The following is a 16,669-nucleotide window of genomic DNA, read 5'->3' on the forward strand; positions in this document are numbered from 1 at the left end:
AGGTGGCATCTCACATTTCATCCTCCAGGTCCTCAAATGTTTAACTCTACCCCAGTTCCCATTTTATTTCCTAGTGCATTTGTCAAGTACTAGTTGTGTTTGTTCTCCTCCATCCCTCTATTTTCTAAATTCTCTCAGTCCAGTTTAATGTAGCTGGGCACCGGAGCCAATTGTCTTTGGGTTCAAGGCAGGAACTCAACCCTGGGTGGGCCACCACTCCTTCACTTATTCTGCACTACTTGTCCTGAGTTCTCCTTGTTTTGTTATTTTGTTCTCATTTCTTTTAAAAAAACTCACTTGTTCAGGTCACTGATCACTAAAGAGAACACCAGTGGCAGTGATAATGAATTGGAGATGAGTGAATGACAAAGAAGACAGGGACCTGAGCCTTAAAGTATCACAGATGTCCAAATCAGCACATGATTATGTCTTTTAAGTCAGATGCAGAAGTCAGGAATTGTGTGGAAATAGGAGAGTGTACATGGAATGGAACAGACATGGACTCAGACAACACCAAACGGTGTAGAAGAGCAGCAGTTTTGTGATGTTTCTCTCAGATGACCATAAGCTTGTCCTGTGATGACCCAGTATCCTCCCTGTGTTTGTCCCCAATGCCAGGACAGGCCTCACCACCCATCACCATACAACAGGCTCGATTTGAAGGGAAACAACTACCGTGGTCCTCCAGCTGGAGAAACTGAGGGCTTTATGGTCTGAACTTGTGTAGTTTGACACCAGTTAAGTGACAGGATGGACGAATGCAAGAAGTTTAACGGAGAAGCAAACAGACTGAGAAGAGGAGTTGGAGATTTTAATATATGTGGAGCAGAGATGATGTAATTATAAAAGAATAAAGAGGAGAATTTTGAGGGAGTGGACAGGGGATGCCATCACTGGGGTCAATTGATCAGCATGTCCAGTCTTCTCATATCTTGATATCGACCTGCTGTCCAGTTCCCTTCAGCTCCTCTTGTAGTGACCTCAGGTTCTCCTTCTCACTGTCACTGATCACATTGTTAGACAGCCTGTGAAGGGCAAAAGTGTGAGTTACAAACACAAGAGAACTCCACCTCACACACTGCAGTATCTCAGTGACACACTCTCTGAGGTCCTCTTCCCAGAATTTATCTCATTGTCTCTAGTCATCTAAGTCACATGGTTTGTGAATGTGTGCATGCGTGGGTAGGCCTGCTGGTCACTCAGCCCACTGTCCAGCTGGATCATCTTCCTCTGAAAGCCTGTTGCTTTGGTCTCATTTTACTGCCCATTCTATACAGAAGGTGTTCTAGTCAGGGCAGACTCAGTTTTCTCCCTAGCTCCTATTTAAAGTTATTTGTGCATTTCATCTGGTTTTTGTGGATTCTTATGAGTATTATTTTTTTTTTAAAGTTCTGATTATTGTCTTTGAACCTTTTCTCTGGAATTTGGATTTTCTAAGGAATTGTGATTTGTGGAATGTAATTTTTGGATTGCCTTTGGCAGCCCCTTTTGCATTTTGTTAACAAAACTCCCTAAGCCTCCTGTTTTCCTGTGGTCTGTCGTGTCTTGGAGAGAGATCAATTTTCTGGGCTATTTTGGAGATTTCACCCTTTTACTATTTTGTGCTGCCAGAACAATAGCCTGTCCAGTTGATATGCTGTCATCTGTGGTCACTTCCTGTATCCCACTGTGTTAATTAAAGTTCAGCCTCTCTCTTTATTATTTTCTTTCCCACTCCTTCACTTTCACGTCTCCTCATATTTTCTCTTATTTTGTTTCTTTTTGTTGTCCCCACACCTCCCTGTCCACTGACATTGACTCTTCTCTTTCTTGTTAGTTCCAAATAACCCCCATAACTGTTCCACTTCTCCCCCTGTTCACTCTGCCTGCTGTACTGTTCCTGTCATATCTCCTCACATTGTCCTTTTCCCTCTGCATGTCATTTCTGGAGCTAATATCCACCTTGTCCTCTATTATTTTTGTCTCTTCATCTCATACTCCTCCTTTATCTTCTTCCTGTCTGTTTCCTTCTATCATCTCCCATTATGTTTTTTCTCCTTCCTGTCTGCCACCTCTGTCCACCTTTGTCCTTCTTGTCCCACTGTCTTTCCTCCACCTTTCTTCAGTAAGTCCATGTGGCATTCTGGGGTCAGTTCGTCCATCAAGATGTTAGGTGTGACTTCATAACCCCACACACCTTAACCTCTTTACTCACATCAGTGAATTTAATTTACAGTTTGGATTTCTGAGACCCTCGCACAGCAGTCGAGCTCCTGAATCTCCCAGTTTGTTGTTGTCCAAGTTCAATTCAGTCAGCAGTGAGTGTGGAGAAGAAAGGACTGAGGAGAGAGCTGAGCAACATCTGGAGGTGAGATAACAACTAGAAAGGCTATGGAGATAAACAAAGAGAAGTTAGGACATGAGGACGGACGGACGGACGGACGGACGGACGGACGGACGGACGGACGGACGGACGGACGGACAGACAGACAGACAGACAGACAGACAGACAGACAGTGGTCAAAGGGTCAATGACTTCTGGAATTTTGACATTTTCTGAAATGTATTCTGAACCTGAAACCATTGCTATTCTTATAAAGTGTATATCTGACCATGACTCCTGCCTTCAATCTGTACTGATTAGCAAGTAGCCACTCAGACAGACATGTAGATATTAACACTGAACAAGAATGAAAGAAAGAAACAAAATTCAGAGAATCCTCCACTTGAGTGACTAGATGGACTTGTTAAAGTGACAATGAGGGGAGGGTGACAAACTGGGATTTCTGTCTGTCATTAAGGACTCAGGACATGTGGACACTTTGTCTGATTTGCAGAATGCAATCCTAAACAGCTATTTGACATAATAACAATAATAATAATAATAATACATTTTATTTATATAGCGTAGTTCTCATTCTCAAGGCGCTTCACAGTGTCTCAGAAAGAAAAAAGAAAACAGCAGGGTATATGTAACATTGGATACAAATGTTTTCCTGAATAAAACAATGAAACAGATAGCAAAGCATTAAATAGAATAACGGACAATAAACCAGAGTAAAATACTAAATTCAATACTAAAAAAGAAAAACCCTAACAAATAACCTAATTTGTGATATAACAGACACACAAATTATCCTGAGCACCTGGACAGAGAGGTAAACTGAAAGAAAGGGCAGAATGTTAAGTTAAGTTAAAAGCCTTCCTAAATAGATGAGTTTTAAGTTGTTTGTTAAATGAATGAATGAAGTCGGCTGATCTAATTAATTTCGGGATATCATTCCAAAGTAGGTGCTATGGAGCTGAAGGCCCTGTCACCCATAGAGTGCAGGTTAGTGTGAGGTACAACCAGATTGCCAGAATCAGAGGACCTATATTTTTTACCTTTAACGTTCACCTTAATTCTTCAATCACACAATACTCCTGATACATTTTTCCAATTGTTCCTGCCACACTATACTCTAAAGGTTATCTCTGCATCTAGTTTGCCATCTAAGGCTACCAGTGATATTTAAATTTATCCACTCTTTTCAGTAGCTCTCACTGCAGGCTAACTTCTAAATCCTGATCATCATTAAACCTCATTTATTCTGTCTTCTTCCTGTTTATCTTCAAACGTCCTCTCCAATTCCTCTTTTCTGTGCTACACAACACAAAGCCTGCAACAGGGACATCGTTCTTTTGTCCCATGATTCAACACATTCTTAATCAGATCAAAGAGGTAAGAACTTAAAGAAGATCCTTGGTGGCAACCTAGCTGGGGTTGTCCTGACTCCCTCATACATATCCTTGACAATCCTCATATACTGTACTTTTCTGGTCCTCCTTTCTCCCTCATGCACCTCTACCATAAGCCTTCTCCAAATCATAAAACACCATATGCAATCCTTTCTGCTTTTCTTGATGTTTCTCTATGAGAGGTCTCAATGCAAAAACTGCATCAGTTTTTCCTCTCCCTGGCATAAAACCAAATTGCTCCTTCCTTATGATGATTTCTATTCTAAGCAATTTCTCTATAATTCTTTCCCAAATTTTCATTGCATGCTTTATCTCTCTATAGTTTCCACAATTCACAATCCCACCCTTCTCCTTATAAATGGGTACAACCACATTGTTGCTCCACTCCTCTGACATTCTCTCCTGTTCATAGATCTTCTGCACTAGATCCCACAACACATCTACTCCATCTTCCCTTAAACTCTTCCAAATTTCCAATGGTATTTCATCTAGTCCTGTTCCATTTTCCATTCTTTTCAGTGCCTTTTTACTTCCTCCCTCTTTATTCTTGGTCCTCAACATTCAGTTGGGACTCCATCCCCAATTCCTACCCTTGGATTTTCCTCTTCCATCTATTCGTGATCCTATTATAGTCACTCAAGACCACATCTTGCTCATCTTTCCTCTGACTTAATTAACTATATTCATTTCTAGCTTTGTTCCTAGCCTTCACTAGTCTAAAAATCCTTTTCTCTCCCTCTTTTGTCTCACATTTTTCATACACCTCCTCCAATGCTTGTGCCTTACCACTGCTCTCTTTGCCTTTTTGTTTCTCTGTCTATACATTTCTCTATCTTTCTTCCTACCTGCTTGGTACCATGTCTTACTTGCCGTCTTCTTAGCCTTTAACACATCCTGCACCTCTCTGCTCCACAACCATGTCTCTTTGTCCCTAGGTGGGCTCCTTCCTGTTATCCAACTCAACACCTCTTCACCTACACGTAATACAACTTTGCTATTCTTCTCTCACACTCTCAAATGACTGCACTTCATTTAAAACTTTTTCCCAAAACCTGTTCCTAAGCCCTTCCTTCCAGTCTATCCCCACCACTTTATGCTGCACTGGCACACTTTCCCCATTTATGACCTTATAATTCTTTATCATTTTCAAATGAGATTTTCTTCACATTAGAAATTCTGTTTGGCTTTCCCTTCCTCCACTACTGCAAGTCCCAAGCAGATTAACATTCTTTTTAAAAAAATGTGTTAATTATTATTAAATCAGATGCTGTGGCAAAATCTGCTATCCTCTTCTCTCCTGAATTTCTCTTCCATACTCCCTACCCTCTTCTTTCATCACTCTACTCTTTCCCACAGGCCCATTTAGATAATCACCAACAATCACCTTTTCTCCCTCTTGTACTGCCCTAAGCTCATCATCCATTTTTACCCAGAAAATATACTTCTCCTCTTCCTCACAGCCCACCTGAGGATCATATGCACAAATGACATGAACTACAGTCTCACTAAGGCCCAGCTTGACACACCTCACCATATCACTACTCTTATTCACACTGACAAAACACTTTTTGTTTGCTGGATACTACTAGACCTACATCATGTGTCACTGCAGTCTGTCCTGATAAAACACTGTGTTTGTTATCGGGTGTTAAACAGTCGCATCTACGAAGTCAGAAGAAATGAACTTCAGGACACACACTCACACAAATATAAAAATACATACAGTCCTGTTGCTCACTAACTTCAGTTTCTTTAATTTGCTTTTTTCACTCATCAGCCCCTCACACAGCTGCTCCATGCCTGAATCTTCTATTTTGTTGTAGCTCAGGTTCAGTTCAGCGAGTTGTGAATTTTCAGAAGAGAAGACTGAGGAGAGAGCTGAGCAACATGTTGAGGTAAAATGACATCTCATGAGGCTGTGGAGAAGAGAGAGAAGTGAGAACATGAAGAGGAACAGAAGGTCACACAGAAGAACATGCAATGCAACGATTTTAATGACTGCTGGGACTTTGACTTTTCACTGAAATCCAGTTTGAATCTGAAACTCCTGCTATTCTTATAAAGCAAGGCGTTATATGCCAGACAACATCTCCTGCCTTCATGCTGTACTGACAGTTGGAGAGTCATTAAAATTGACATGTGGTCTTTGACACTGGTTGGGCCAAGTCCAGGAACTGTTCCTGCGTTCCACCCAATGTTTTCTGGGATAGGTTACAACCCCCTGATGTGAATTCAGTGGGTTAGAAAATAACACAATATGATGATTTGACATGGCTTTAACACTGACAGTATCCTTCACTCGAGTGGTCAGATGAACTTGTCTTCATTGGAACAGGAACAATGCAAGATTTTTTCTATGGCAGTGGCACTTTCTGAAGCCTTAAGGACAAACTGAACAGGTGACAGAGGACACCATAAATTGGTAAACACAGGCCTAAACAACTCGAGGACTGACTCCGTCTGGTCCTGCAGGTTTTCCTGTGTGTAGCTTCTTCGGTTGTCTGTTTACTTGGTCTTCAGTTATGGACAGTCCACACTGATGGTCAGAGGTGGACTCAGTACTAGCCATTCCAGCAAAAATGCTAAGAGTGATTGATGTAGTAGGGATGGTATGGGGAGACTGGTCATTGGAAGAAGGTGGCAGTGGGAGGGAAAATCCATTTGGAAATTGGTTCAGGGCATGAGCTTTGTTCTCATTCCATTCTAGCACCTGAGCCTTGGATTGCTTGAGTCCAGTAATAATGCGCAGTTCATTCCAGACATCCTTTATGTTATTCTGAGTGAGTTTGGATTTCTACTTTAGTTTTGTAAGCTTCCTTTTCTTCACTCAGCCTTTTCTTCAGCACTCGGTTTGCGTCCTTCAGAGCCTCTTTATCACCGGATTTTTAATGCTTTCTTTTTCTCATTCATGAGACCTTTTAGCTCTTTAGTAATCCAGGATTTGTTATTTGGAAAGCAACTCACTGTCTTTGTGGGTACCACTGTGTCGACAGAGACGTTAATATGGTCTGTGATGCAGTGAGAGTGCCTCAATATTGTCCCCATGTGATTCACACGTCATTTCCCAGTCTGTCATTTGAAAGCAGTCATTCAGGGCCATTTCAGCCTCCAGGCTCCACTTCCTCACTATTCTTGTGGTAACAGGCTGTTGTCTAATAACAGGCTTGGAGCTGGGAATACGATGACTCAAGTTGTGCTCAGATTTGCCTAAAGGTGCCAGTAGATTACATTTAAAGGCATCTTTGCTATTTGAAAACAGCAGCTCCAGGTTGTTATTTCCTTTAGTGAAACAATACACAATCCGATAGGAATTTATCATAGCTCCTTCCAAAGTCACATGATTGAAGTCAACACATATTACAACTGCAGGGGTGGAGTGAGTCATCATGAAGGTGTTGGTGGCAGGATGAATCATTTCTGTTATCAGGTCCCCATTTGCAGAGGGAGAAAGATAAACATTCATAAGGATAATATGATTTATCTCCCTGGACTACAAAGAGTATTTTTAACTGTAATAGGCTCCCTTTTACACCATTCCTCATTCATGTATTATGAAGTTTGTGATATTTATTCAACTCAATCCCTGACTGTAAAGTTCAATAACATTAACCATCCATCCATTTTCTACAACTGCTTATCCTCAGCATGATCAAGAGGAGCTGTAGACTATCCTATAAAGTAATGTCAATGTCAATTTATTTATATAGCACATTTAAAACAACATAGTAATGCTGTGGCCAAAGTGCTTTACAATAATAGAATAAAAGAAAAACAAAACAGATTAACATAAAACATAAATAGAAATAAAATATATGAACATAAAATAAAATACATAATAAATAGAAGTAATGTTATATACATAAAAAATAGAAGTACTGTTATATAATCACAAAGAGGAAACCATCAATATTACTGAAGGTCACAGAATGCAAGTGAATAGAAATGAGTCTTTAGTCTTGTTTTAAACAGTTCAATTGTAGACGACTCCTTTATGTGATGAGGTAAAGAATTCCGCAGGCGAGGCGCAGCAGCTGCAAAAGCCCTGTTCCCCCTTAGTTTTACACTTGGTACGAGGGACAACCAGAGACAGCTGACCAGAAGATCTAAGCACTCTAGATGGCTGATGTAAAACACACAGTTCAGATAAATAGGCAGGAGCAAGTCCATGTAAAGATTTAAAAACTAGCAGCAAGATTTTAAAATCAATTCAAAAACTGACAGGCAGCCAGTGTAAAGAAGCTAATATTGGAGAAACAGAGTCATACTTTCTTGCCCAACCAGAAAGCGAGCGGCAGCATTCTGGACCAACTGTAACCTGTGTATCAGGGATTTGTTAATCCCAGAATACAGCAAGTTGCAGTAATCGGGGCAAGAAAAAATTAACGCATGAGTAGCTATCTCAAGATCCCTAGAAGATAAAAAAGGCTTTATCTTACCTAATAGACGAATTTGGAAAAAGTAACTAGCGCAGGCAAGAACAACCCCTGGACAGAGCGCCGGCCCATTACAGGGTGAACACACACATGTACACATGCACATACACATGCCAATGTATCGTTGCCAGTCCACCTAACCCTCATGTTTTTGAACTGAGGGAGGAGACCGGAGCACCAGTAAGAAACCCAAACAGACACGGGGAGGACATACATATCTAATGTTTAAAAAAAAAAAAAAAAATATATATATATATATATATATATATATATATATATATATATATATATATATATATATATATATATATAAATAAAATAAAAAAATATAAATATAAACATTTACTGAGTCTATTGACTGGCATGTGTTGATGTCCTGTGTAGACTTGTGAGTTACATCTAGTTGTAAACTCCTTTGAGACAGATGTCAGCCTGTCCAGTACATTTGGCTGTAATGATGGTCACTACCTGCGTCTCACACTTTACTGTCCACACCACCTTCACTCCTGATCCTTTCCTCCCCGTGACCTTCTCCTTCTGTATATGCTTGGATGGTCATTTCTACTGCTGCTGCCCACATTTTGCCTGTTTTGTCTCTTTACCTCTTACCCCTCTCTTTTCTCTTCTTTCTTGTTTTTTCTTTCATTCTTATGCCCCTTCTTTTCTCTGCTTTTCTACTCTCTATGTTCCTGTCTGTTTTATGACACAGGAGTGTCAAAGGGAATTGTAAGTACTTGAACTGACCATGAGATGGCAACTTATGGCAAAATTGTAGTCAAAAGTGAAAGCAAGGTGAGAGCTAAAAAGAGAGTTCAAAAAACAAAAAATGAAACCTAATGGTAGGCCAGTTTTGAAAAGAAAAACAAACTGACAATAAAATTGTTTTCTTAATCCAACCAAAGGGATAATTCCTAACAGAAATTAAGGAGTATTTATACTCCTGTTTCGGCGTCATCATACAATGTGAATATCCTGTAAAAAAGAACGAAGCGAAAGATAAACTTTGTCAAAATAAATCAACATGGATTTAAAAAAATCCTTTCAAATGAATACTCCTTTAACCAAATCACAAAATAACTCAAAATGCACATATAAAAGCTTTCAATGTGACATCTGTCATCTCAGCCCAGTCCTAGTTGTCCACAGTTACTCTGGTCAGCTCTTCTTCCCCCACTGACCATGTTTATCCTTCATATTCTGTTTTACTGACTTTAACAAACTTTAGCAAGGACATCAGAGGAGTGTGAGGGAGTGAAGTGACAATGAAGGACATAGACAAGGACAAGACGGAAATAAAGAATGGACTGGGTAGGATTATGGGATAAAAATAAAACAACAGATTTGGCAGAGTTGACGACAAGAGGATCACTCTGGGGAGGGGCTCAGTGTTAAAACATTGTCCTTATGAATTAAATTATTACAGGGACATCTTAACCTGTGTCCACCTCGCATTCATCTGTCTGTCTACATGGGGCACTGCAGTCTATCCTGATTAAACACAGTGTTGGAAATTAGGTGGGAAAAAGTCAGATCTATAAAGTGAACAATATCAAACACACCCTTACACGCAACACACACACTCACACTTGTTGATCACTCACCTCAGTGTCTGTAATTTGCAGTTTTCACTCCTCAGCCCCTCACACAGCTGATCCACTCCTGAATCCTCCATGGTGTTATCTTTCAGGTTCAGTTCATTCAGTCGTGAGTTTGGAGAACAGAAGACTAAGGAGAGAGATGAATAACCTCTGGAGGTGAGACCACATGAATTGAGCCTGTGGAGATAAAGAGAGAGAAGTGAGAACATGAGGAGGGACAGACAGACAGAAGGACACAAGGCACGAAGATTCAATGACTGCTGCATTTTTGACTTTTCACTGAAATGCTGTTTGAACCAAAGATGACTGGTATCCTTTACAGTAAGCGTATACTTACTTGACTGTGTCTCCAGCCTCCATGCAGTACTGACTGGTGAGAAATCATTCAAACTGACATGTGGACATTAAAACTGGAATTTCAAAGCATCTTGCACTCCAATGACCAGATGGACTTGTTAAAGGTGACAATGGGTGGAGGGTGACAAACAAGAGATTTCTGCCCGTCATTCACCATTCAGAATTTGGAGACATTTTGTCTGATTTTTAGGACACCAACACGAACACACACTGAGTTCTGGATTTAAATAATAGATAGTTTTATTACCAATACCTCCAAATAAAATGCACAAGATCAGGTTTCCTTTTCTCTCCCCAATTCAATTCTCCTCACAATTCTTCTCACCACCGCAATGCCCTCCTCCAGTATGTTTTCCTTCCTTCCTCAGAGCTCCGACTCACCTCGACAAGGGAGTGCGGTCCCTTTTATTAAGGACCCAGGATTACTTCCGGTGCCAGGGCCACTGCCCAAAGGAAGTACTTGTGGTTCATACAGAAGTCCCATTTTAGGGAGCACATCTCCTGACAGTGCCCCCTTGTGGCACTCAGGGTCCCCAGCAGAGCTGTGTTGCCAGACTACGCTTCTCAGCATGCCCTACCGGGCACCAATATCCAGGGCCACTACGATCTAGCGTCTTGGTAGAATAAAGAGTTCCCAACGACAACTTCTTCTGGTGGGTTTTCCGTCCATCTTCTCCAGCCTTCACTTCTGGGTCTGACTCCTTCCTTTTTCCTGGTCGGGATGCCCATCTATCTTCTGGGTAAGGAACCATCCCCTTCTCTGGTCAGGATGAAGGCCTCAGTTTTCTTATTTCTTCTACTAATTTGTAATAATGCAGGAGGACAAGCTTCAAGTGGGCTGTCGGCATTCTAAAGTCCAGTCCACTCAGCACTGAGGTGCTTCCAGGGCCATTTTGTATGTTTTTTTTAAACATCAGTTTGGACAGTCCAGAGGACACTAAGTGAGTGGATTAAATATCGCAGGACATTTACAAGCTTTTACAAATATTACTGTAAATATTCAGAGAAAATGTTAAAAAATACTAGATGAAAAGGACATGGGTTCAAATTATGACTCTTCACCAAAAGCTATCAATCACACAGACTTTACACATTTACACAAGTTGATATCATTTGACAGACAGGAGACAAATGAAAAACGAGGGTGACCTGAGTGTGAAGAAGCAGCACAATCTTAATATCAGGTGCCAGTCATGTCAATAATTATTACTATTATTATTATAATTATACCCTCCTAACAACGCTTTACAGTATGCTGGTTCATTTGCGAGAGATCAACCAGACCTCTCAGTCTTTGAATTCACCTTGTTGTTCAGCTGGGGACTCGTCGAAGAATGCAGACAGTGCCGTGGAGTGCGATCTTCTAGATTTTTTTCACACTGACTTTACGGGAGTTGGAATTTGTCCAGCTGCTCTTAGAATTCAGTCTTGATGGTTCCCAGTGTATCTATGACTACTGGAGCTACTCTATTCACATATTCCACAGAACAAAAATCTCCCACTCTCTTTTGTTTAGAATGTTGCATGGGGAATCTGAGTGTCTGACAAGATGCCATCAACCAGAGCTAAAGGCTTTGGACTTCAAACCCTGAGGTTGTGGGTTTAAACCCTGCTACAAACACTGTGGGCCAGTTGCAGTGTACCTGAGACAGTACCGTTCAAGCTGTACCAGATATAGTACCGTATTAAGAGGAGACGATCCTCAGGCTTACGTTCTGTTGCAGTGAAAGGTGGAACAAGATCAATAAGTTTAACAAATAGGTGTCTAGACTTCTTGTTGTTTCATGTTTCTCCTCAGTTTGCTCTGCTGGCCATCTAATTGCCCGTCAACCTTGGTGTGCCGGCACCATTTAAAAAGGATACCATCAATCTCTGAGATTTCATCTCTATTGTTCCACTAATCAGTGATGAGTGCTGGGCATCTTTTCCTGACTTTGCGCCAACCTGTTTGGACCATGTTTTGAGCATCATAAGGTGTGGGTCTTTTTCAGTTACTGTTTTTATTTCAGATAATTTCTTTTCATTCACGGGTAGGATAAGTGTATCTCAGTATCCATACCTACACTTAGTGAATCATCGTTATAGCTGCGTTTTCTCAGAGTTTCCAAAGTTCAGCAGCTCTAACTCAAAAAATGGGATTCAACAAAAGCCTGACACGCAGAAATGATTCCACAGACAAAATATCTTCATTTTTTAAGTGTTTAGTTAAGTTTCGAAGTAAAACAGTTCACACAAAAAAGAAAATTAAAATAGCAAAAAAAAAAGGAAAAATTTATAATAAGAAAAATTCAGTTCTAAGCTTAATCTTGTTACATCTTAAATCGTTACTAATCACTTATAATTTCGGAACCATTTCAAAACGGTCAGAAAACTGTATGCTTATCTCATTTCTAAGTTGAAAATGGGTCTTTCAAGTCCCTGTTTACTGGGACCTGTTCTAAACACAACTAGATCTATTATCACACTGTTTCTCAGTTATAACAAAAAGATTCTATCTCTTACTAATTTATAGGGGGAAAAGAGTATACCATTGTCTATGACTATGGAAGAAATGATATTCTATTCAAATTAAGCAAACATTAATATGAGTTTAACTCAAAACTTTTAACTTTCTAAAATTGGCTCTTACAATCGTCATATGTTATTGACTTCCTAGAAAGTGTGTCGGCTACTGGAGTTTCTTTGCCTGGATGGTATCGAATCACAAAATCATATTTTTGAAACTATAAGTTAGTTAATTGCAAATGTGGTGGAGCTACAGAAAGGGGTTTCATAAGTATGGACTCCAATGGCTTGTGGTCAGACTCCACAATAATGTTCCTACCATACACATACTGGTGGAAACGTTTACACCCAAAAACTGCTCCTCCTCAATCTCAGCATAATTCTGTTCCATAGTGTTCACAGACTTTGAGGCATAAGCAATTGGTTTATCTAATTGCAGAAGTACTGTGCCAAGGCCAGTCTTTGAAGCATCAACTTGTAATTGTTACTCCTTGTTCAGGTAACAGTAGACAAGATTAAGCCTTGGCTCCTTTGTAATCAGTTCTTTCATCTGCTGGAATGCAGTGTTATGTATTTCATCTCATACAAACTCAATGTCTTGCTTCAATTGTTCTTTCAAGGGTGCATTAACCTCTGAGTCTTGGAGCAAATCTGGAGAGATAGTTGACCATATCCAGAATTGTTTCTAGTTCAGCTTTATTTTGTTGTGGCTCAATTTCTTTTACAGCCTTAACATTTTCTAGGTGAGGTTCAATGCTATTGCATATTAGTATGCCACCTAAGTAACTGACTTCCAATACACATATAACGCTTTTGTCAGGGTTTAGAAGTACACCCCTCTGGCAAGTCCTTTCCAGCACAGCTTGTAGGTTAGCATCGTGCTCCTTTTTTGTTCGACCATATACCAAAATTGTCAATGATGGCTTTGTATGCTTTGTCAATCCTTCTTTGGAATTCATCCTGTGCCAAAACAATTCCAGTTAGTAAATGGAAGAAATTATATCTGCAAACCTCTGTGTTGAATGTGGTGAGTCTGGATGACTGCTCTGTAAGTTTGATTGCCCAGTAACAGGATCTGGCATCTAGCATTCTGAAGTATTTTGCACCGGCTAGTTTAGTAGTGATGTCATCTAGTGTTGGTAATGGTAGCAGAAGGATCAAGACTTATACTGCATTCACATGGAAACTGCTCTATGCGTTTAAAGATATAGGCAAATTTGTGCATAATGTTTGCATGCTCTTTCGTATCTGTATGTATAGACAGCATAAGCTTGATTAAGTCCATGTCAAGGCATGCTTTCAGTCCAAGAATGAGTAGCGCCTGTGTATTCACTACAAAAAACTCAGTCATGGTTGTATTTGCAACATAGCTGGCAAGTCCCTTCTACATCTAACTGTTCTCTGCTATATCCTATACACTATAAAGTGTTGTTTCCGGCCTGACATGACTAAAAAGTCTTTTAAATTTTCTTGTTGGTATTATGTTTACTTGCACTCCTGTGTCTAGTTTAAATCAGACTTTATGAGGCAGCGAGCCAACATCACTTTCTGTGTATGCCTTTCATGATGGCATCTTTAAAAAGCTCCTCTGACTCCTAAAAATTATGGTTTTCTGAGAGTGTGCACAGTTTTTGGCCTATATGGTTGCTGAGTCCAGCATGCCTTACCAAAGTGGTTAAATATTCCACACTTTTTCACACTGACACCCTTTATTAGGGCACATACCTTTATCCTTAGCTTCTTGGGCACACTGACCACACATTCTTTTTTAACAATAGTTTCATCACTTTTACTTGTTTTGGTGGGATGTCGAGCAGCACCACTGATGCAACAGTTTTTCTCTAACTTTTTCAGAATTCGTCTTGTGACGCGTGAGTCCCTGTCTTGCACCGCAAAACACGAGGGTGAGTCTCAGTACTTTTGCTAAACCAGCTTTATTCAGCTTGAAACAGGAACAGAATGGTTATTTATTGTAGTGTGATCTACCACCCTCTTATACACAGTCACAGCAGTCAGGCAGGGTCGTGGCCAGGTTAGTGGCCAAGTAATAACGTTCCCTGCATTTATAATCTTCCTTACATCACCCCATCAATGACAGACGCTTATAGCGCAAACGTGATTGGCTCGGAATTGCTTTTGCTGTGAGCCGCTACAGTGCTGTGAGCCTGCAAGTGCCCCAGCAACTGATAAGCTGTCTTCCACAGACGTGGCGATCACGCTTTGGGATGTTCTTCGGTGTGTTTTCCCGTTGGGGGGATCCTCAAAAGGGTTTAGAAACCTTACAGTCTCAAAAATAATTCAGTCCCTCACCATCACGTTACTATTAGTGCAACCACAGTCCTTCTCTAGCAATTTCAGGCCTGTTATAAAATATTCAAAGCACTCTCCATTATCCTGAATTTTCTCCTACAGATAAAAGAAGGTAACTACACTTCTCCTTCTCCATTTTCACATGTAGCAATACATTGAACATCAGCTCGGCATGTTGGTTGAACCGTCTCCATGTTTCTGGCAAATTCAGCGACACCCAATTCATGTCTGTCATCTGGACTCCCATAGATTCCATCTACTTATTTGTCAGTGAGTTCAAGCAGTTCTGACACCATTTAATATCTTCCATTTCACAGGTAAAGCTACGTTTTTATAAAAGAATACCACCACACATCGGATGCAAGTTCAACTGACTCATTCGATTTTTTTTTTCCAATACCAATTATATACATTCAAGAAAGGACTCCGCCCCCCTAGGCTTCATGGGTAATGCAGTTATTAAATTAGAAATTCAGGACATATTATTATAGCAGCTTTAAAATCAATGTTAACTATTTTTTTCTTAACAATAACTGTGCAAAATTAACAACAGAAAGAGTAAAATGTCTCTCAGTCCTGATGTTAAAAGCTGGAGTTAAGTTATGAAGTCAAGTTCAATGTTAATCTCCACTTATTTATGTATGAAAGGCTTTGAGCAGAAGTCCGTCATTTCTTTCACATCGTCTCTGCAACTTTTGAGGGATTGCTTATTGTTGGAAATATTAGAATAATTTGTGTTTGTCAATATGTATTGTTTGGTTTAAAATTAACAACTTTAACATGAGGATTTTTTTCTTTTTTTTGTATCATAACAAATAATAAGCTTTAAGCAACATCACAAACCTACAGCGTACTTTACTGGGAGTTATTACCCAGTTGAGGAATATGTATCACTCCATAATGTATGTGAATTATATGTAATACTTATCTGAATAATGCATAACAATACAGAATAAAGAAACTGTCAACTTAACACAGTAGTGTAGTACCTGACGCATCACAGACTGGGTAAACCGAAGTTTAACTATACCTTGTATAGTAATAAAAAAATAAATAAATAAATAAGAGGAGATTTAATTTTGTGCTGTATACACTTCAGGAAGTTAAAGTAGTGTTTTTATTTAACATTCAGGGAATTGGAATGTGTCAGTGTTAATATTTTTGATTTGGTGCAGTGTAGTGAAGGTTACTGAGGGTTGTGTTGGTGTTACCGGTGTTCTCAGATGGAGGTGTTTCATCTCGCAGGGCACCCTGGATATCATCAAGAGGTGTCATAGCGCATGGCTCAATGGCAACTCTGGTCTGTACCGGGAACGGAGAAGGTTGGCTGTGAGGGCACTGAGGGCAGATAAAGATCGTTAGAGGAATCTGTGAGCAAGTGACATATCATCTGTGGTCTAGCGACCCACGTCCTGGATACACAGGTATTGAAGCATTAAGCACATCTGAATCTGTTCTTCTGAGAGTTGCAGTCAGGGCAGCTGATGGAATGGTCCTAACGGATGACACTGCAGTTGTGACCCGCTGGGCTGGCTACTTTGAGCAGGTGTTTAAAGCTGATCTTCCGGCTAAGACGTTGGATATTTCTGGATCCACGGTTCTTGAGGCTGATCCTCCAATTAGCTGTGAACCACCTAATCTCACTGAGATTGCACAGGTGGTGAACCAGCTGAGGGGGGGAAAGGCTGCAGGGATCTGTGGTATCCGGGGTGAACTCCACAAAGACAGGGACACACAGGGGTTAATCCT

The 16,669-nt window shown here is 40.2% G+C and overlaps 1 protein-coding gene across 3 annotated transcripts in view; it reads right to left on the reverse strand.

Annotated features, from left to right (window-relative positions):
• Positions 1–796: 796 nt before the first annotated feature.
• The window catches only part of LOC114641320 (NACHT, LRR and PYD domains-containing protein 3-like), an 88,619-nt gene continuing 72,746 nt past the window's right edge, over positions 797–16,669 (reverse strand). Inside the window, exons 10-13 of one of the 3 annotated variants that reach the window (XM_051924976.1) lie at positions 9,752–9,925; positions 5,460–5,633; positions 2,195–2,368; positions 797–1,025 (exon numbers count right to left, since the gene is read on the reverse strand). In XM_051924976.1, the coding sequence (XP_051780936.1) occupies positions 926–1,025; positions 2,195–2,368; positions 5,460–5,633; positions 9,752–9,925 (622 nt within the window). In that variant the 3' untranslated portion in view covers positions 797–925. The remainder of the gene's footprint in view (positions 1,026–2,194; positions 2,369–5,459; positions 5,634–9,751; positions 9,926–16,669) is intronic. The other 2 variants (XM_051924978.1, XM_051924981.1) reach the window with 2 other exon arrangements.

This window comes from Erpetoichthys calabaricus, chromosome 1 (assembly GCF_900747795.2).
Source record: "Erpetoichthys calabaricus chromosome 1, fErpCal1.3, whole genome shotgun sequence".
Taxonomy (NCBI): Eukaryota; Metazoa; Chordata; class Cladistia; order Polypteriformes; family Polypteridae; genus Erpetoichthys; species Erpetoichthys calabaricus.